General features: G+C 46.6%; 1 protein-coding gene across 1 annotated transcript; it reads left to right on the plus strand.

Moving 5' to 3' along the window:
* Positions 1-9,054: 9,054 nt before the first annotated feature.
* Positions 9,055-13,148, plus strand: LOC139390817 (S-antigen protein-like). Its single transcript, XM_071138218.1, has 2 exons — positions 9,055-9,435; positions 11,265-13,148. The coding sequence occupies exons 1-2, from the start codon at positions 9,055-9,057 to the stop codon at positions 13,146-13,148; spliced, it is 2,265 nt and encodes a 754-aa protein (XP_070994319.1).
* The last annotated feature ends 3,447 nt before the right edge of the window (positions 13,149-16,595 follow it).

Below are 16,595 nucleotides of genomic sequence, written 5' to 3' on the forward strand. Positions count from 1 at the left end.
AGTACACTTCTCCAGCGTACCAGTGGCCATCGAAGGTGACCATTACGATGCCAAACTGCAGTCAGGTCAGGACCCTGGTGAGGATGAGGATCACGCAATGAGCTTCCCTGAGACTTAAAAGGTTTGTGCAGAAATTCTTTGGTCGTGCAAATCCAAGATTTCATCAGCTGTCCAGGTGGCTCATCTCAGATGATCCCACAGCTGAAGAAGCCGGATATGGAGGTCCTGGGAGGGCGTCATTACACGTGGTCCACGTTTATGAGGCCGATGGGATGTACTGCCAAATTCCTTAAAATGACATTGGAGGCGGCTTATGGTAGAGAAATTAGTATTTTTTATAAATTTTTTCCTCCACCTCTCCTCCTCTCTTCTTCCTCCTCTTCTCTCCCTCCTCTTCTCCTCCTCTCCTATCTTCCTCCTTCTCTCCTCTTCTCTTCCTCATCCTTTCTATGTCTCTTCCTCCTCCTCTCCTACTCTCCTCCTTCTCCTCTCCTCCTCTCTTCCTCCTCCTCTCCTCCTCTCTTCCTCCTTTCCTCCTCTCCTCCTCCTCTCTTCCTCCTCTTCTCCTCCTCCTCTCCTATCTTCCTCCTTCTCTCCTCTTCTCTTCCTCATCCTCTACTCATCTCGCCCTCCTCTCCTCCTCTCCTCCTCCTCTCCTCCTCCTCTCCTCCTCTTCTCTTCATCCTCCTCTCTTCCTCCTCCTTTCCTCCTCTCTTCCACCTCTCCTCCTCCTCTCCTCCTCTCATCCTCTCTTCCTCCTCCTCTCTTCCCCCTCCTTTCCTCCTCTCTTCCTCCTCTCCTCCTCCTCTCCTCCTCCTCTCCTCCTCTCCTCCTCCTCTCCTCCTTCTCTCCTCCTATCCTCCTCCTCTCCTCCTTCTCTCCTTCTTCTCTCCTCCTCTCTTCCTCCTCTCCTCCTCCTCTCCTCCTCTCTCCCTCCTCTCCTCCTCCTCTCCTTCTCTCCTACTCTCTTCCTCCTCTCCTCCATCTCTCTTCCTCCTCTCCTCCATCTCTCTTCCTACTCTCCTCCTCCTCTCCTCCTTCTCTTCCTCCTCTCCTCCTTCTGTCCTCTCTTCCTCCTCTCCTCCTCTCCTCCTTCTCTCCTCTTCTCTTCCTCCTCTCCACCTCCTCTCCTCCTTCTGTCCTCTCCTCCTCCTCTCCTCCTTCTCTCCTCCTCTCTTCCTCCTCTCTTCCTCCTCTCTTCCTCCTCTCCTCCTTCTCTCCTCCTCTCTTCCTCCTTTCTTCCTCCTCTCCTCCTCCTCTCCCCTCCTCTCCTCCTCCTCTCCTGCTCCTGGATGTCTGTGACCCTGTTTATTAACGTATTAAGACGCTCTGCTCTGCCTCATCCCAATGATAAACAACACACGCACAAATACACAAAGCCCTGCTCAGTGGTACAGATCACACTTCTCCCACATCGAATCAAAGCTCTGTTCTCTGTTGTTGTTAGCTGCTGCTGTTTGAGGAGTGGGAACAGTGTCAGAATCAGTAGGAGATACAGCACTTCTACAAGGCATGGTCTTTATTTATAAAATTGTGTTCATTGTCCATAGCTTATGCCTGCCCATACCACATCCCTACCATAAACCCACCGCCAATATGGGGCACTCTGTTCACAACGTTGATATCAGCAAACTGCTCGCCCACACGACACCATACTTGTTGCCATCGTGAAGAGTACACTTCTCCAGCGTACCAGTGGCCATCGAAGGTGACCATTACGATGCCAAACTGCAGTCAGGTCAGGACCCTGGTGAGGATGAGGATCACGCAATGAGCTTCCCTGAGACTTAAAAGGTTTGTGCAGAAATTCTTTGGTCGTGCAAATCCAAGATTTCATCAGCTGTCCAGGTGGCTCATCTCAGATGATCCCACAGCTGAAGAAGCCGGATATGGAGGTCCTGGGAGGGCGTCATTACACGTGGTCCACGTTTATGAGGCCGATGGGATGTACTGCCAAATTCCTTAAAATGACATTGGAGGCGGCTTATGGTAGAGAAATTAGTATTTTTTATACATTTTTTCCTCCACCTCTCCTCCTCTCTTCTTCCTCCTCTTCTCTCCCTCCTCTTCTCCTCCTCTCCTATCTTCCTCCTTCTCTCCTCTTCTCTTCCTCATCCTTTCTATGTCTCTTCCTCCTCCTCTCCTACTCTCCTCCTTCTCCTCTCCTCCTCTCTTCCTCCTCCTCTCCTCCTCTCTTCCTCCTTTCCTCCTCTCCTCCTCCTCTCTCCTCCTCTTCTCCTCCTCCTCTCCTATCTTCCTCCTTCTCTCCTCTTCTCTTCCTCATCCTCTACTCATCTCGCCCTCCTCTCCTTCTCTCCTCCTCCTCTCCTCCTCCTCTCCTCCTCTTCTCTTCCTCTTCCTCTCTTCCTCCTCCTTTCCTCCTCTCTTCCACCTCTCCTCCTCCTCTCCTCCTCTCATCCTCTCTTCCTCCTCCTCTCATCCCCCTCCTTTCCTCCTCTCTTCCTCCTCTCCTCCTCCTCTCCTCCTCCTCCTCTCCTATCTTCCTCCTTCTCTCCTCTTCTCTTCCTCATCCTCTACTCATCTCACCCTCCTCTCCTTCTCTCCTCCTCCTCTCCTCCTCCTCTCCTCCTCTTCTCTTCCTCCTCCTCTCTTCCTCCTCCTTTCCTCCTCTCTTCCACCTCTCCTCCTCCTCTCCTCCTCTCATCCTCTCTTCCTCCTCCTCTCTTCCCCCTCCTGTCCTCCTCTCTTCCTCCTCTCCTCCTCCTCTCCTCCTCCTCTCCTCCTCCTCTCCTCCTCTCCTCCTCCTCTCCTCCTTCTCTCCTCCTCCTCTCTTCCTTCTCTCCTTCTTCTCTCCTCCTCTCTTCCTCCTCTCCTCCTCCTCTCCTCCTTTCTTCCTCCTCTCCTCCTCTTCTCCTCCTCCTCTCCTTCTCTCATCCTCTCTTCATCCTCTCCTCCATCTCTCTTCCTCCTCTCCTCCATCTCTCTTCCTACTCTCCTCCTCCTCTCCTCCTTCTCTTCCTCCTCTCCTCCTCCTCTCCTCCTTCTGTCCTCTCTTCCTCCTCTCCTCCTCTCCTCCTTCTCTCCTCTTCTCTTCCTCCTCTCCTCCTCCTCTCCTCCTTCTGTCCTCTCCTCCTCCTCTCCTCCTTCTCTCCTCCTCTCTTCCTCCTCTCTTCCTCCTCTCCTCCTTCTCTCCTCCTCTCTTCCTCCTTTCTTCCTCCTCTCCTCCTCCTCTCCCCTCCTCTCCTCCTCCTCTCCTGCTCCTGGATGTCCGTGACCCTATTTATTAACGTATTAAGACGCTCTGCTCTGCCTCATCCCAATGATAAACAACACACGCACAAATACACAAAGCCCTGCTCAGTGGTACAGATCACACTTCTCCCACATCGAATCAAAGCTCTGTTCTCTGTTATTGTTAGCTGCTGCTGTTTGAGGAGGGGGAACAGTGTCAGAATCAGTAGGAGATACAGCACTTCTACAAGGCATGGTCTTTATCTCATCACACAGAGAGACACAGAGAGATCTGTATCATGGAGAGAGAGAAAGAAAGGTCTGCAATGTGTTGTGTTGTACCACACTGGGTGTTGTGCTTTGGCATCCCCCTTCAGATCCAGTTAGGAGGGAAGACAACAAGCTAGAGAGATATTTTTCTTAGCCAGTCGTTTATTTGGTGAGGCTGATCTCTTCAGATTGGCATTGCTTCGGTTGTGTGCTACTGTTGACCTTGGCAAGAGCAGGTGAAATTACCACAGCTTTCTCTAATACTCTGGTTCAATAATCTCTCCGTCCATCTTTTCAAGCCAGTCATCCTGAGATTGTATCTTAACAGCTTGGCTTGACCTCTTCTGTGGTATACAGCTGTTGACATTGACCCTTAATCTTGACCCCAACAGGTGGAATAACCCCAACAGCTTTCCCTCAGGGTCCAGCTAAGATCAACTCACTTCTAAATATAGTTCTATTCAAGCCAAGGGATCTTTTCTTTAATCTCTCTCTCTCTCTCTCTCTCTCTCTCTCTCTCTCTCTCTCTCTCTCTCTCTCTCTCTCTCTCTCTCCCTCTCTCTCTCTCTCTCTCTCTCTCTCTCTCTCTCTCTCTCTCTCTCTCTCTCTCTCTCTCTCTCTCTCTCTCTCTCTCTCTCTCTCTCTCATAAATATATACAGTACCAGTCAAAAGTGTGGACACACCTACTCATTCCAGGGTTTTTCTTTATTTTTACTATTTTCTACATGGTAGAACAGTGATTATATCAAAACTATGAAATAATACATTTGGAATCATATGGTAAACAAATAAAATATATTTTATACTTGAGATTCTTCAAAGTAGCCTGCCTTTGCCTTGATGACAGCTTTGCACACTCTTGGCATTCTCTCAACCAGCTTCATGAGGTAGTCACCTGGAATGCATTTCAATTAACAGGTGTGCCTTGTTAAAAGTTAATTTGTGGAATTTCTTTCCTTCTTTCTTTCCTGTGTTTGAACCAATCAGTTGTGTTGTGTCAAGGTAGGGGTGGTATACAGCAGATAGCCCTATTCAGTAAAAGTCCATGGCAAGAACAGTTCAAATAAACAAAGAGATACTACAGTCCTTCATTACTTTAAGACATCAAGGTCAGTTCAATAACTATTTTCTTCAAGTGCAGTCGCAAAAACCATCAAAGGAAAGGAAGACCCAGAGTTTCCTCAATTACCAGCTTCAGAAAAAGGCAACTAACTGAACTTCAGATTGGAGCCCAAATAAATGCTTCACAGAGTTCAAGTAACAAACACATCAACATCTACTGTTCAGAGAAGACCTTCATGTTTGAATTGCTGCAACGAAACCACTACTAAAGGACACCAATAATAGTAAGAGACTTGCTTGGGTCAAGAAACACGAGCAATGGACATTAGACTGGTGGAAATCTGTCCTTTGGTTTGATGAGTCAAAATGTGAGATTTTTGGTTCCACCTGCCGCGTCTTTGTGAGACGCAGAGTAGGCGAAAGGATGATCTCCGCATGTGTGGTTCCCACCTGAAGCATGGAGAAGGAGGTGTTATGGTGTGGGGGTGCTTTGCTGGTGACACTGTCTTTGATTTATTTAGAATTCAAGCCACAGCTAACCAGCATGGCTACCACAGCATTCTGCAGCGATTCGCCTTCCCATCTGGTTTGCGCTTAGTGGGACTATTATTTGTTTTGAACAGGACAATGACCCAGAACACACCTACAGGCTGTGTAAGAGCTATTTGTCCAAGAAGGAGTTATGGAGGGCTGCATCAGATGACCTGGCCTCCACAATCACCAGACCTCAACCCAAATGAGATGGTTTGCGATGAGTTGGACCGAAGAGTGAAGGAACAGCAGCCAACAAGTGCTCAGCATATGTAGGAACTCCTTCAAGACTGTTGTAAAAGCATTCCAGGTGACAACCTCATGAAGCTAGCTGAATGCCAAGAGTGTGCAAAGCTGTCATCAAGGGTGGCTACTTTGAAGAATCTCAAATATAAAATAAACTTTGATTTGTATCACATTTTTGGGGTTACTAAATGACTACATATGTGTTATTTCATGTCTTCACTATTATTCTACAATGTAGAAAATAATACAAATAAAGAAAAACCCTTGAATGAATAGCAGTGTCCAATCTTTTGACTGGTACTGTATATATATGAACATTATCAACACAAACATGAGATGTAATTAAAAGTAACTTTATTGATCACTGTTTGTTGAACGCTGTGGTGTATCATACAAAGAACTGGCCACATGAATAAGTGAAAGCGATAGCTGCAGCTGAGTTGATTTATAACAGAACCCGCATTGGGGAATAGTGGACGCTATGTCATCCCTTGTGTGTGTGTGTTGGGGGGGGGGTGAATGTGTGTGTGCACTCATGTGTTTGTGTATGTGTGTGTTACTCTGTGTGTTTCCACAGTAGCAAGGAAAACATTAAGAACAGTCTTTATGGTTTCAATGTCTCTTGTTGCTGTTTCCTGTGGAATAAGTGGTGTAAACATTGTTCCACATGCACACCAACACTCTTCCTAAGTGACGACCGTCCAGGTCCTCAGGACATTGGGAGTCGCCTTCAAAACCGGCCACAAGGGTGGGTAAAAGGTGAGTGCTTTTACCATCAAGTAGGCTCTTGGTTTTCTAGGGCAGGGATGGGGGTAAGCCGCAAGCTTCTGGTCTGAGGCTCGTGGGTTCCATCCCAATGCTAGGCACTTTTAAAAAAAAAATCCCCCCAAACCTTTACTCTTAACCACTCTGAAATACTGCCTAAACTTAACCGTCAAAATCTGTTTATCTTCTCAGTGGACAAACGTCGGATTCTGAAGTCAATTAAACATTTTCGGGAGATCTTGTGCAGAAACAGCCATTACCCTGAGCTGTAAAGTGCTGCCTGCATGGTACTCTGACAGATCCCGTATCCCCCTTAAGAAATGTGTGTGACGCATTGGGAACAGAAGTGTTTGTGTGTGTGTGTGTGTGTGTGTGTGTGTGTGTGTGTGTGAGTGCGAGTGCACTGGGAGCAAGTGATTTCAGCATATCAGATACAGGGCTCCTGAATGGTGCAGTGGTCTAAGGCACAGTGCAAGAGGCATCACTGCAGTTCCTGTTTTGAATCCAGGCTGCATCACATCCAGTTGTGATTGGGAGTCCCATAGGGCGGCACACAATTGGCCCAGCATCGCCGGGTTTGGCCGGGGTAGGCCATCATTGTAAATAAGGATTTGTTCTTAACTGACTTGCCTAGTTAATAAATAAAGGTTACACACAGGGAGGAGAGAACAAACACTACTGGAGAAATCACACATCACAACACTCACAAAAAGCAGAGGCCTGTGAAGTGGACAGACTGGAGATTGTATATTGGCCAGTCCAGTTCTAAATTAAATACATATTTTGTGTGTACTTTACCCCCCAATTTCATGATGTCCAATTGGTAGTTACAGTCTTGTCCCATTACTGCAACTCGCTATGGACTCAGGAGAGGCAAAGGTCGAGAGCTATGCGTCCTCTGAAACACAACCCTACCAAGCCTCACTAGTTCTTGACTGCTCTCTTAACCCGGAAGCCAGCTGCACCAACGTGTCGGAGGAAATACTGTCCAGCTGGTGACCGAGTTCAGCTTGCAGTCGCCCGGCCCGCCACAAGGATTCGCTAGAGAGCAATGAGACAGGGAAATCCCAGCCAGCCAAACCCTCCCTTAACCTGGATGACGCTGAGCCACGGCCGGCTGTGACACAGCCTTGGTTCAAGCAATGCGATGCAGTGCCTTAGACCACTGTGCCACTTGGGAGGCCCATAAATTGGTTGTATGACCTATTTAAAACGGTCAAGAGTTTTTTGTCACCCTTGGTGAACGTAACTCAGAGAAAATGGATATCACATACGGCGTTCCACAAGGTTCTATTTTGGATCCGTTACTGTTCAGTTTATATATGTTATCCCTTCACAGCATTATCAAAAAATAGCATAGATTTCCATTGCTATGCAGACGATACACACCATTAATGGTGCCGAAGAGGATGCCTGACGTTTTACATGCCCGTAATCAATTGTGGTATTTTGTTTGTTTTTTTGCGTTGTTTGTAACTTATTTTGTACATAATGTTGGTGCTACCATCTCTTATGACTGAAAATAACTTCTGGACTGGGATTTGTCAACACAGACTGGAAGAAGCTTTTTCTTTTAACGAGTCAGACATACTGCTCCCAGATTTGATTTATTTATTCATTATTTTACCAGGTAAGTTGACTGAGAACACATTTTCATTTACAGCAACAACCTGGGGAATAGTTACAGGGGAAAGGAGGGGGATGAATGAGCCAATTGTAAACTTCGGATTATTAGGTGACTGTGATGGTTTGAGGGCCAGATTGGGAATTTAGCCAGGACACCGGGGTTAACACCCCATCAAAAAGATGGCACCCTACACAGGGTAGTGTCCCCAATCACTGCCCTGGGGCATTGGGATATTTTTTAGACCAGAGGAAAGAGTGCCTCCTACTTGCCCTCCAACACCACTTCCAGCAGCATCTGGTCTCCCATCCAGGTGATATGGGGTTAGGGTTAGGGTGCAGCAGTGATATGCTGCTGGCTACATACTGCTCCCAGATCCCCGTCATTTGCATGAAGAAAAGACGGAGGAAAAGAGGACACAGATCAGGCTGCCTTTTGAGATTACGACTATCCTACCAATGGGACATTAAGAACTGTAATATCCTATGTTTCACCGAGTCAATATAGAGCTGGAGGGAAGCTACGTCTGGTAAGATGAGAGTTGGGGGGTGTGTGTCTTTTTGTCAATAACAGCTGGTGTGCAATGTCTATTATTAAAGAAGCCTCGAGGTATTGCTCGCCTGAGGTAGAGTACCTTATGATAAGCTGTAGACCACAATATCTGCTAAGAGAGATCTCATCTATATTATTCATAGCCATCCATTTACCACCACAGACAGATGATGACACTAAGAGTGCACTCAAACAACTCTATAAGGCCTTAAGCAAACAAGAAAATGCTCACCCAGAAGCAGTGCTCCTAGTGTCCGGGGACTTTAATGCAGGCAAACTTAAATTCGTTTTACCCAATTTTAAAAACTCTAGACCACCTTTATTCCACATACAGAGATGCATACAAACTCTCCCCCGCCCTCCATTTGGCAAATCCGACCATAATTACATCCTCCTGATTCCTGCTTACAAGCAAAAACTAAAGCAGGAAGTACCAGTGACTCGCTCAATACAGAACTGGTCAGATGACCAGCTGCTACGCTACAGGACTGTTTTGCTGACACAGACTGGAATATGTCCCAGTATTCATCTCATGGCATTAAGGAGTATACCAGTCATCATCGTCATCAATAAGTGCATCGACGACATCATTCCCACACTGACCGTACATACATATCCCAACTAGAAGCCAAGGATTACAGGCAACATCCACATCAAGCTAAAGGCTAGATCTACCACTTTCAAGGAGCGGGACACTAATCCAGATGCCAATAATAAATCATGCAACGCCCTCAGACGAACCATCAAACAAGGAAAGTGTCAATACAGGTTTAAGTTTGAATCCTACTACACCGGCTATGACGCTCATCGGATGTGGCAGGGCTTGAAAACTATTACGGACTACAAACGGAAACCCAAACACAAGCTTCCCAGTGACGTGAGCCTACCAGACGATCTAAATGCCTTTAATGCTCGCTTCGAGGCAAGCAATACCGAAGCATGCACGAGAGCACCAGCTGTTCTGGATGACACAGTGATAACGCTCTTGGTAGCTGGTGTGAGCAAGACCTTTAAACAGGTCAACATTCACAAAGCCACGGGGCCAGATGGATTACCAGGACGTGTACACAAAGCATGCGCGGACCAACTGGCAAGTGTCTTCGCTGACATGTTCAAACTTTCCCTGACTGAGTCTGTAATAACTACATGTTTCAAGCAGACCACCATAATCCCTATACCCAAGGAAGTGAAGGTAACCTGCCTAAATGACCACCGCCCCGTAGCACTCACATCAGTAGCCATGAAGTGCTTTGAAAGGCTGGTCATGGTTCACATCAACAGCATCCTCCTAGATATCCTAGACGGACTCCAATTTGCATACCGCCCAACAGATCCACAGATAATGCAATCTCAATCACACTCCACACTGCCCTTTCCCACCTGGACAAAAGGAACACCTATGTGAGAATGCTGTTCATTGACTACAACTCAGCGTTCAACATCATAGCATCCACGTAGCTCATCACTAAGCTAAGGACCCTGGGACTAAACACCTCCCTCTGCAACTGTATCCTGGACTTCCTGACAGGCCGGTAAGGTTAGGCAACAACACATCAGCCAACGCTGATCCTCAACACTGTCTGTACTTAGTCCCATCCTGTACTCCCTGTTCACCCACGACTGCGTGGCCAACCACGACTGAAACACCATCATTGAGTTTGCTGACGACACAACAGTGGTAGGCTTGATCACCGACAACGATGAGATAGCCTATAGGGAGGAGGTCAGAGAACTGGCAGTCGGGTGCCAGAACAACAACCTCTCCCTCAATGTGAGCAAGACAATGGAGCTGCACCATCGAGAGCATCCTGACCGGTTGCATCATCTCCTGGTATGGCATCTGATCGTAAGGTGCAACAGAGGATAGTGCATATGGCCCAGCACATCACTGGGGCCAAGCTTCCTGCAATCCAGGACCTATATAATAGGCGGTGACAGAGGAAAGCCCATAAAATTGTCAGAGACTCCGGTCACCCAAGTCATAGACTGTTTTCTCTGCTACTGCACGGCAAGCGGTACCGGAGCGCCAAGTCTAGGACCAAAAGGCTCCTTAACAGATTCTACCCCCAAGCCATAAGTATACTGAACAATTGATTAAATGGCCACTGGATTGTTACATTGACCCCCCCCCCCCCCCATCCATTTGTTTGTACACTGCTGCTACTCGCTGTTTATTATCTATGCATAGTCACTTCACTCCTACCTACATGTACAAATGACCTCTAACCTGTACCCCCACACACTGACTCAGTACCAGTACCCCCTGTATTTAGCCTTGTTATTGTTGTGTTATTGTGTTACTTTTTATTATTTTTAATTTAGTTTATTCAGTAAATATTTTCTGAACTCTTCTTGAACTGCACTGTTGGTTAAGGGCTTGTAAGTAAGCATTTCACGGTAAAGTCTACTCTTGTTGTATTCGGTGCATGTGACAAATACACTTTCATTTGATTTGGTTTGATTTGATCACCAGAGGATTTTAGCTTCACAGATAAATTATTTGACTGCATTGGTGATTTAAATACTTGGATGGCTCACAACTTCCTCCAGCTAAATCAAGACCGGGGTACTTGTTATTGGAGCCAAAGCACAGAGAAAGATTCTGGCAGCACATTTTAATTCACTGGTGATAAAGCTAAAACACCAGATTCTGAACTTAAATTTGAATCAGACCTTGGGAATGTGACAAAAATAGCTTTTTACCACCTGTGGAACATTGCCAAGGTGCTGACGTTTCTCTCTCAGGCTGATACAGAGAGACTCATCCATGCTTTTATTACAAGCAGGCTGGACTACTGTATTGCTCTCCTGTCTGGTCTACCCAAGAAAGCCATTGGTCAACTGCAAAATATGCAGAATGCTGCAACACGGGCACTGACCAAGACCAGATGGAGAGCACACATTACACCGGTTTTAAGGTCTCTGCACTGGCTGCCTTTGAGTTTCAGCGTACATTTTAAGATATGTACCCAGTATGTCTCTCAGGTCCTCTGGCTCTGTCCTTTATTAACCATCCCAAAGCCCAGGACCAAGAGTCATGGAGAGACTGGGACCAAGAGTCATGGAGAGACTGGGACCAAGAGTCATGGAGAGACTGGGACCAAGAGTCATGGAGAGACTAGGACCAAGAGTCATGGAGAGACTGGGACAAATAGTCATGGAGAGACTGGGACCAAGAGTCATTTAGAGACTGGGACCAAGAGTCATGGAGAGACTGGGACCAAGAGTCATGGAGAGACTGGGACCAAGAGTCATGGAGAGACTGGGACCAAGAGTCATGGAGAGACTGGGACCATGAGTCATGGAGAGACTGGGACCAAGATTCATGGAGAGACTGGGACCAAGAGTCATGGAGAGACTGGGACCAAGAGTCATGGAGAGACTGGGACCAAGAGTCATGGAGAGACTGGGACCAAGAGTCATGTAGAGACTGGGGCCAAGAGTCATGGAGAGACTGGGACCAAGAGTCATGGAGAGACTGGGACCAAGAGTCATGGAGAGACTGGGACCAAGAGTCATGGAGAGAATGGGACCAAGAGTCATGGAGAGACTGGGACCAAGAGTCATGGAGAGACTGGGACCAAGAGTCATGGAGAGACTGGGACCAAGAGTCATGGAGAGACTGGGACCAAGAGTCATGGAGAGACTGGGACCAAGAGTCATGGAGAGACTGGGACCAAGAGTCATGGAGAGACTGGGACCAAGAGTCATGGAGAGACTGGGACAGAGAGTCATGGAGAGACTGGGACCAAGAGTCAAGGAGAGACTGGGACCATGAGGCATGGAGAGACTGGGACCAAGAGTCATGGAGAGACTGGGACCAAGAGTCATGGAGAGACTGGGACCAAGAGTCATGGAGAGACTGGGACCAAGAGTCATGGAGAGACTGGGACCAAGAGTCATGGAGAGACTAGGACCAAGAGTCATGGAGAGACTGGGACAAATAGTCATGGAGAGACTGGGACCAAGAGTCATGAAGAGACTGGGACCAAGAGTCATGAAGAGACTGGGACCAAGAGTCATGGAGAGACTGGGACCAAGAGTCATGGAGAGACTGGAACCATGAGTCATGGAGAGACTGGGACCAAGAGTCATGGAGAGACTGGGACCATGAGTCATGGAGAGACTGGGACTAAGATTCATGGAGAGACTGGGACCAAGAGTCATGGAGAGACTGGGACCAAGAGTCATTTAGAGACTGGGACCAAGAGTCATGGAGAGACTGGGACCAAGAGTCATGGAGAGACTGGGACCAAGAGTCATGGAGAGACTGGGACCAAGAGTCATGGAGAGACTGGGACCATGAGTCATGGAGAGACTGGGACCAAGATTCATGGAGAGACTGGGACCAAGAGTCATGGAGAGACTGGGACCAAGAGTCATGGAGAGACTGGGACCAAGAGTCATGGAGAGACTGGGACCAAGAGTCATGGAGAGAATGGGACCAAGAGTCATGGAGAGTCTGGGACCAAGAGTCATGGAGAGACTGGGACCAAGAGTCATGGAGAGACTGGGACCAAGAGTCATGGAGAGACTGGGACCAAGAGTCATGGAGAGACTGGGACCAAGAGTCATGGAGAGACTGGGACCAAGAGTCATGGAGAGACTGGGACCAAGAGTCATGGAGAGACTGGGACAGAGAGTCATGGAGAGACTGGGACCAAGAGTCAAGGAGAGACTGGGACAAATAGTCATGGAGAGACTGGGACCAAGAGTCATGGAGAGACTGGGACCAAGAGTCATGGAGAGACTGGGACAAAGAGTCATGGAGAGACTGGGACCAAGAGTCATGAAGAGACTGGGACCAAGAGTCATGGAGAGACTGGGACCAAGAGTCATGGAGAGACTGGGACCAAGAGTCATGGAGAGACTGGGACAAATAGTCATGGAGAGACTGGGAAATAAATACACACACTTAAGTCAGTTAAGAACAAATTCTTATTTTCAATGACTGCCTAGGAACAGTGGGTTAACGACCTTGTTCAGGGGCAGAATGACAGATTTTTACCTTGTCAGCTCAGGGATCTGATCTTCGCATCCTTTCAGTTACTTGTCCAATGCTCGAACCACTAGGCTACCTGCCACCCCTAGATACGTATACCTGAAGCTATTCAATACACACACTGGGACCAAGAGTCATGGAGAGACTGGGACCAAGAGTCATGGAGAGACTGGGACCAAGAGTCATGGAGAGACTGGGACCATGAGTCATGAAGAGACTGGGACCAAGAGTCATGGAGAGACTGGGACCAAGAGTCATGGAGAGACTGGGACCAAGAGTCATGCAGAGACTGGGACCAAGAGTCATGGAGAGACTGGGACCAAGAGTCATGGAGAGACTGGGACCAAGAGTCATGGAGAGACTGGGACCATGAGTCATGGAGAGACATCCTTTAGTTACTATGCTCCCAGCCTCTGGAGTAACCTGCCAGGGAACCAGAGGTGGGCTGAAACTGTGGACATATTTAAAAGGAATCCTAAAACACAGAATTTTTGCTTTGCTTTTCCTTAGGGTGCTTTTCAGTCTTTCAGTTGAATTGTTATTCTTTAGTTTTCTATCCTGATTCTGGTTGTATAGTCAATATTTCAGTGTTTTCTTATTGTCGTTTTTAATTTAATAATGTTTTTTCCTGTGAAGCGCATTGGGTTGTATCCATGTCTGAAATGTGCTAAGAAAATAAAGCTTTAAGTGTAGTGTGTTTGGGTGTATTTGTGTTTGTTTGTGGTTGTGAATACAAACACACACACATGTACATATAGACACACGAGGACACATATGCACACAAATGCTCAGACAGAGAAAAATTCATGCACACATAAATCGACACATATAAATACACACACATAGTCACAGTGTCAGGCTCAGGTCATACCCGCCACACTCTCTATCATCTCCCAACGTACCCCCTTCAAACAAACCAAAACACACCAACACTCACACACACACACACACACACACACACACACACACACACACACACACACACACACACACACACACACACACACACACACACACACACACACAAACTCCCTAGAGATATAAACACCCTGAGTAAAAATCTTTCATCACACACCCAGTGAGAGAAGATATTTCAGCCACAGAAAGGGAACAACAGTCTAGGAAATTTGACAGAAAATAACTGACAGCAAATAATTGAGTTTAGAAGCTATCTAAAGAATGGTTTTAATTTCCAACCTGCAACAACCTCTCACAGTCACATTGCAAAACTAGACATTTGTCCAGGTTTCTCCAAACGTTAAAGTAAATGGCTGCATACCTATATTTTATATGATATATGATATAGTTTATATGACAGGCCTGATACACACATATACCTCGTGTACACACACGTACACAGACACAATCACAGTCAGAAACACAGACACACACCCGCACGCACCACACACACACACACACAAATAGAAACGTTAAGTGCATGTCATCTGTTTCAACAAGTCTTGAATGCTAATTCAAAACATTTGACACAACTTCAGAAAAACAAAAACATTTAACACACATAAACACAAATCTAACTTTTTAATCATCCAATGGCATACAGTTGACAGCTATTGAAATGGAGTTGCCAATTACACCAAATGAAAATAGAAGTGACAGCATGGACACTTGCTCCTGTGATAAAATAAGACACTGTCAAACAAAACTATCACTGCTGCTGAACAAATTGTGATTGTAGAGAGAGTAAGTGTTTGTGTGTGTGTGTGTGTGTGTGCGTGCGTGCGCGACTGCGTGCGTGTGTGTGTGCCTGCGTGCATGTGTGTGTGTGTGTGTGCCTGCGTGCGTGCGTGTGTGTGTGTGTGCCTGCGTGCGTTCGTGTGTGTGTGTGTGTGTGTGTGTGTGTCTGCGTGCGTGCGTGTGTGTGTGTGTGTTTGCATGCATACGTGTGTGATACCAGTCCTGGCCCTGACCATCACACTACAAGCCTCAAAATCCAGGTCCCGGGGTAAAGTTCCTAATTGATGTGACGAAGTGCAGAGGAATATCTGCTTTCTCTGGAACAGTTTTCCAATCTGTCACTTCATTCTCTCTGTCAGTCCGTCTGAATCCCTTTCATGGAAACACCCTCTGACACATCTGACTGTCAGATATTATCTTCATCTCTTGGTATCAAGTGTTGTGTGTGTGTCTGTTGTCTCTGAGTGTGTGTGTGTGTGTGTGTGTGTGTGTGTGTGTGTGTGTGTGTGTGTGTGTGTGTGTGTGTGTGTGTGTGTCTCTACACTTGTGTTTTGGAGGACAAATCAAACATCAAAAGGACGAAGGTGGTTATAAAGTGGGTTTGTCTGAAATCTAAATCTTCCTTCCTCCTGACCTTTCCTGTAAGACTATAGGTCGGTTCCAGATTTTAAAGAGAGCATTATTGTTATGATTATACCGGATGGCTGAGGTGGGTTTGTCTGAAAAAGCTTTTAACAACTGTCATATTCCTAGACATGACACACCTTCCTAAAATAATGTGAGCGTATGATGTCAATGTCAAAGTCTTAGAGCGGGTTGGGTTAGACACCAGGCTGACAGGAAGTTACACACACACACACACACACACTGACTCACTTCTCCTCTGCAGTGTAATAGACACATGTCAGTGTAGCATATTTCCTCGACACTGCTTTTAGCTGTGGAGGTGAAGAGGAAGACAATCAGTCCATCTTCAGCCAGGTAGGCGGTGTAGGTGGTGTAGGTGGTGGGGTGATACAAGACAGTACTGGCCGTCCATCCATGTCTGAGGATGTCGGGCGATTACATGAAACAGGACACTAGGGGGCAACAGTGAGCAGTATTACCTTCAAGGAGGTTTTGGTTTTGTTCGGGTGTTGTGGACTGGGATATAAATTAGTATCTCCCTCTGGTGCCTGAGATTGCATGTCCAAATACAGAATATAACGTTTTTTAGATTTTTCTTTTAAGCCTATCCCAAATCTTAATCCTGACTTTAACCATTCAGAGTTAATACCTAGCCTTAAGAATTCTGAGTTAATGCCTAACCTTAAGAATTCAGAGTTAATGCCTAACCTTAAGAATTCAGAGTTAATGCCTAACCTTAACCATTCAGAGTTAATGCCTAACCTTAAGAATTCAGAGTTAATGCCTAACCTTAAGAATTCAGAGTTAATGCCTAACCTTAAGAATTCAGAGTTAATGCCTAACCTTAAGAATTCAGAGTTAATGCCTAACCTTAAGAATTCAGAGTTAATGCCTAACCTTAAGAATTCAGAGTTAATGCCTAACCTTAAGAATTCAGAGTTAATGCCTAACCTTAACCATTCATAGTTAATGCCTAACCTTAAGAATTTAGAGTTAATGCCTAACCTTAACCATTCAGAGTTAATGCC

Source organism: Oncorhynchus clarkii, chromosome 31 (genome assembly GCF_045791955.1).
Source record: "Oncorhynchus clarkii lewisi isolate Uvic-CL-2024 chromosome 31, UVic_Ocla_1.0, whole genome shotgun sequence".
NCBI lineage: Eukaryota > Metazoa > Chordata > Actinopteri > Salmoniformes > Salmonidae > Oncorhynchus > Oncorhynchus clarkii.

Coding starts and splice junctions, on each gene's coding strand:
- LOC139390817 (XM_071138218.1), top strand. CDS start 9,055: ATGTGGCAGGGCTTGAAAACTATTACGGACTACAAACGGAAACCCAAA. Junction 9,436..11,264: donor CTATACCCAAGGAAGTGAAG/GTAACCTGCCTA, acceptor ACCATCCCAAAG/CCCAGGACCAAGAGTCATGG.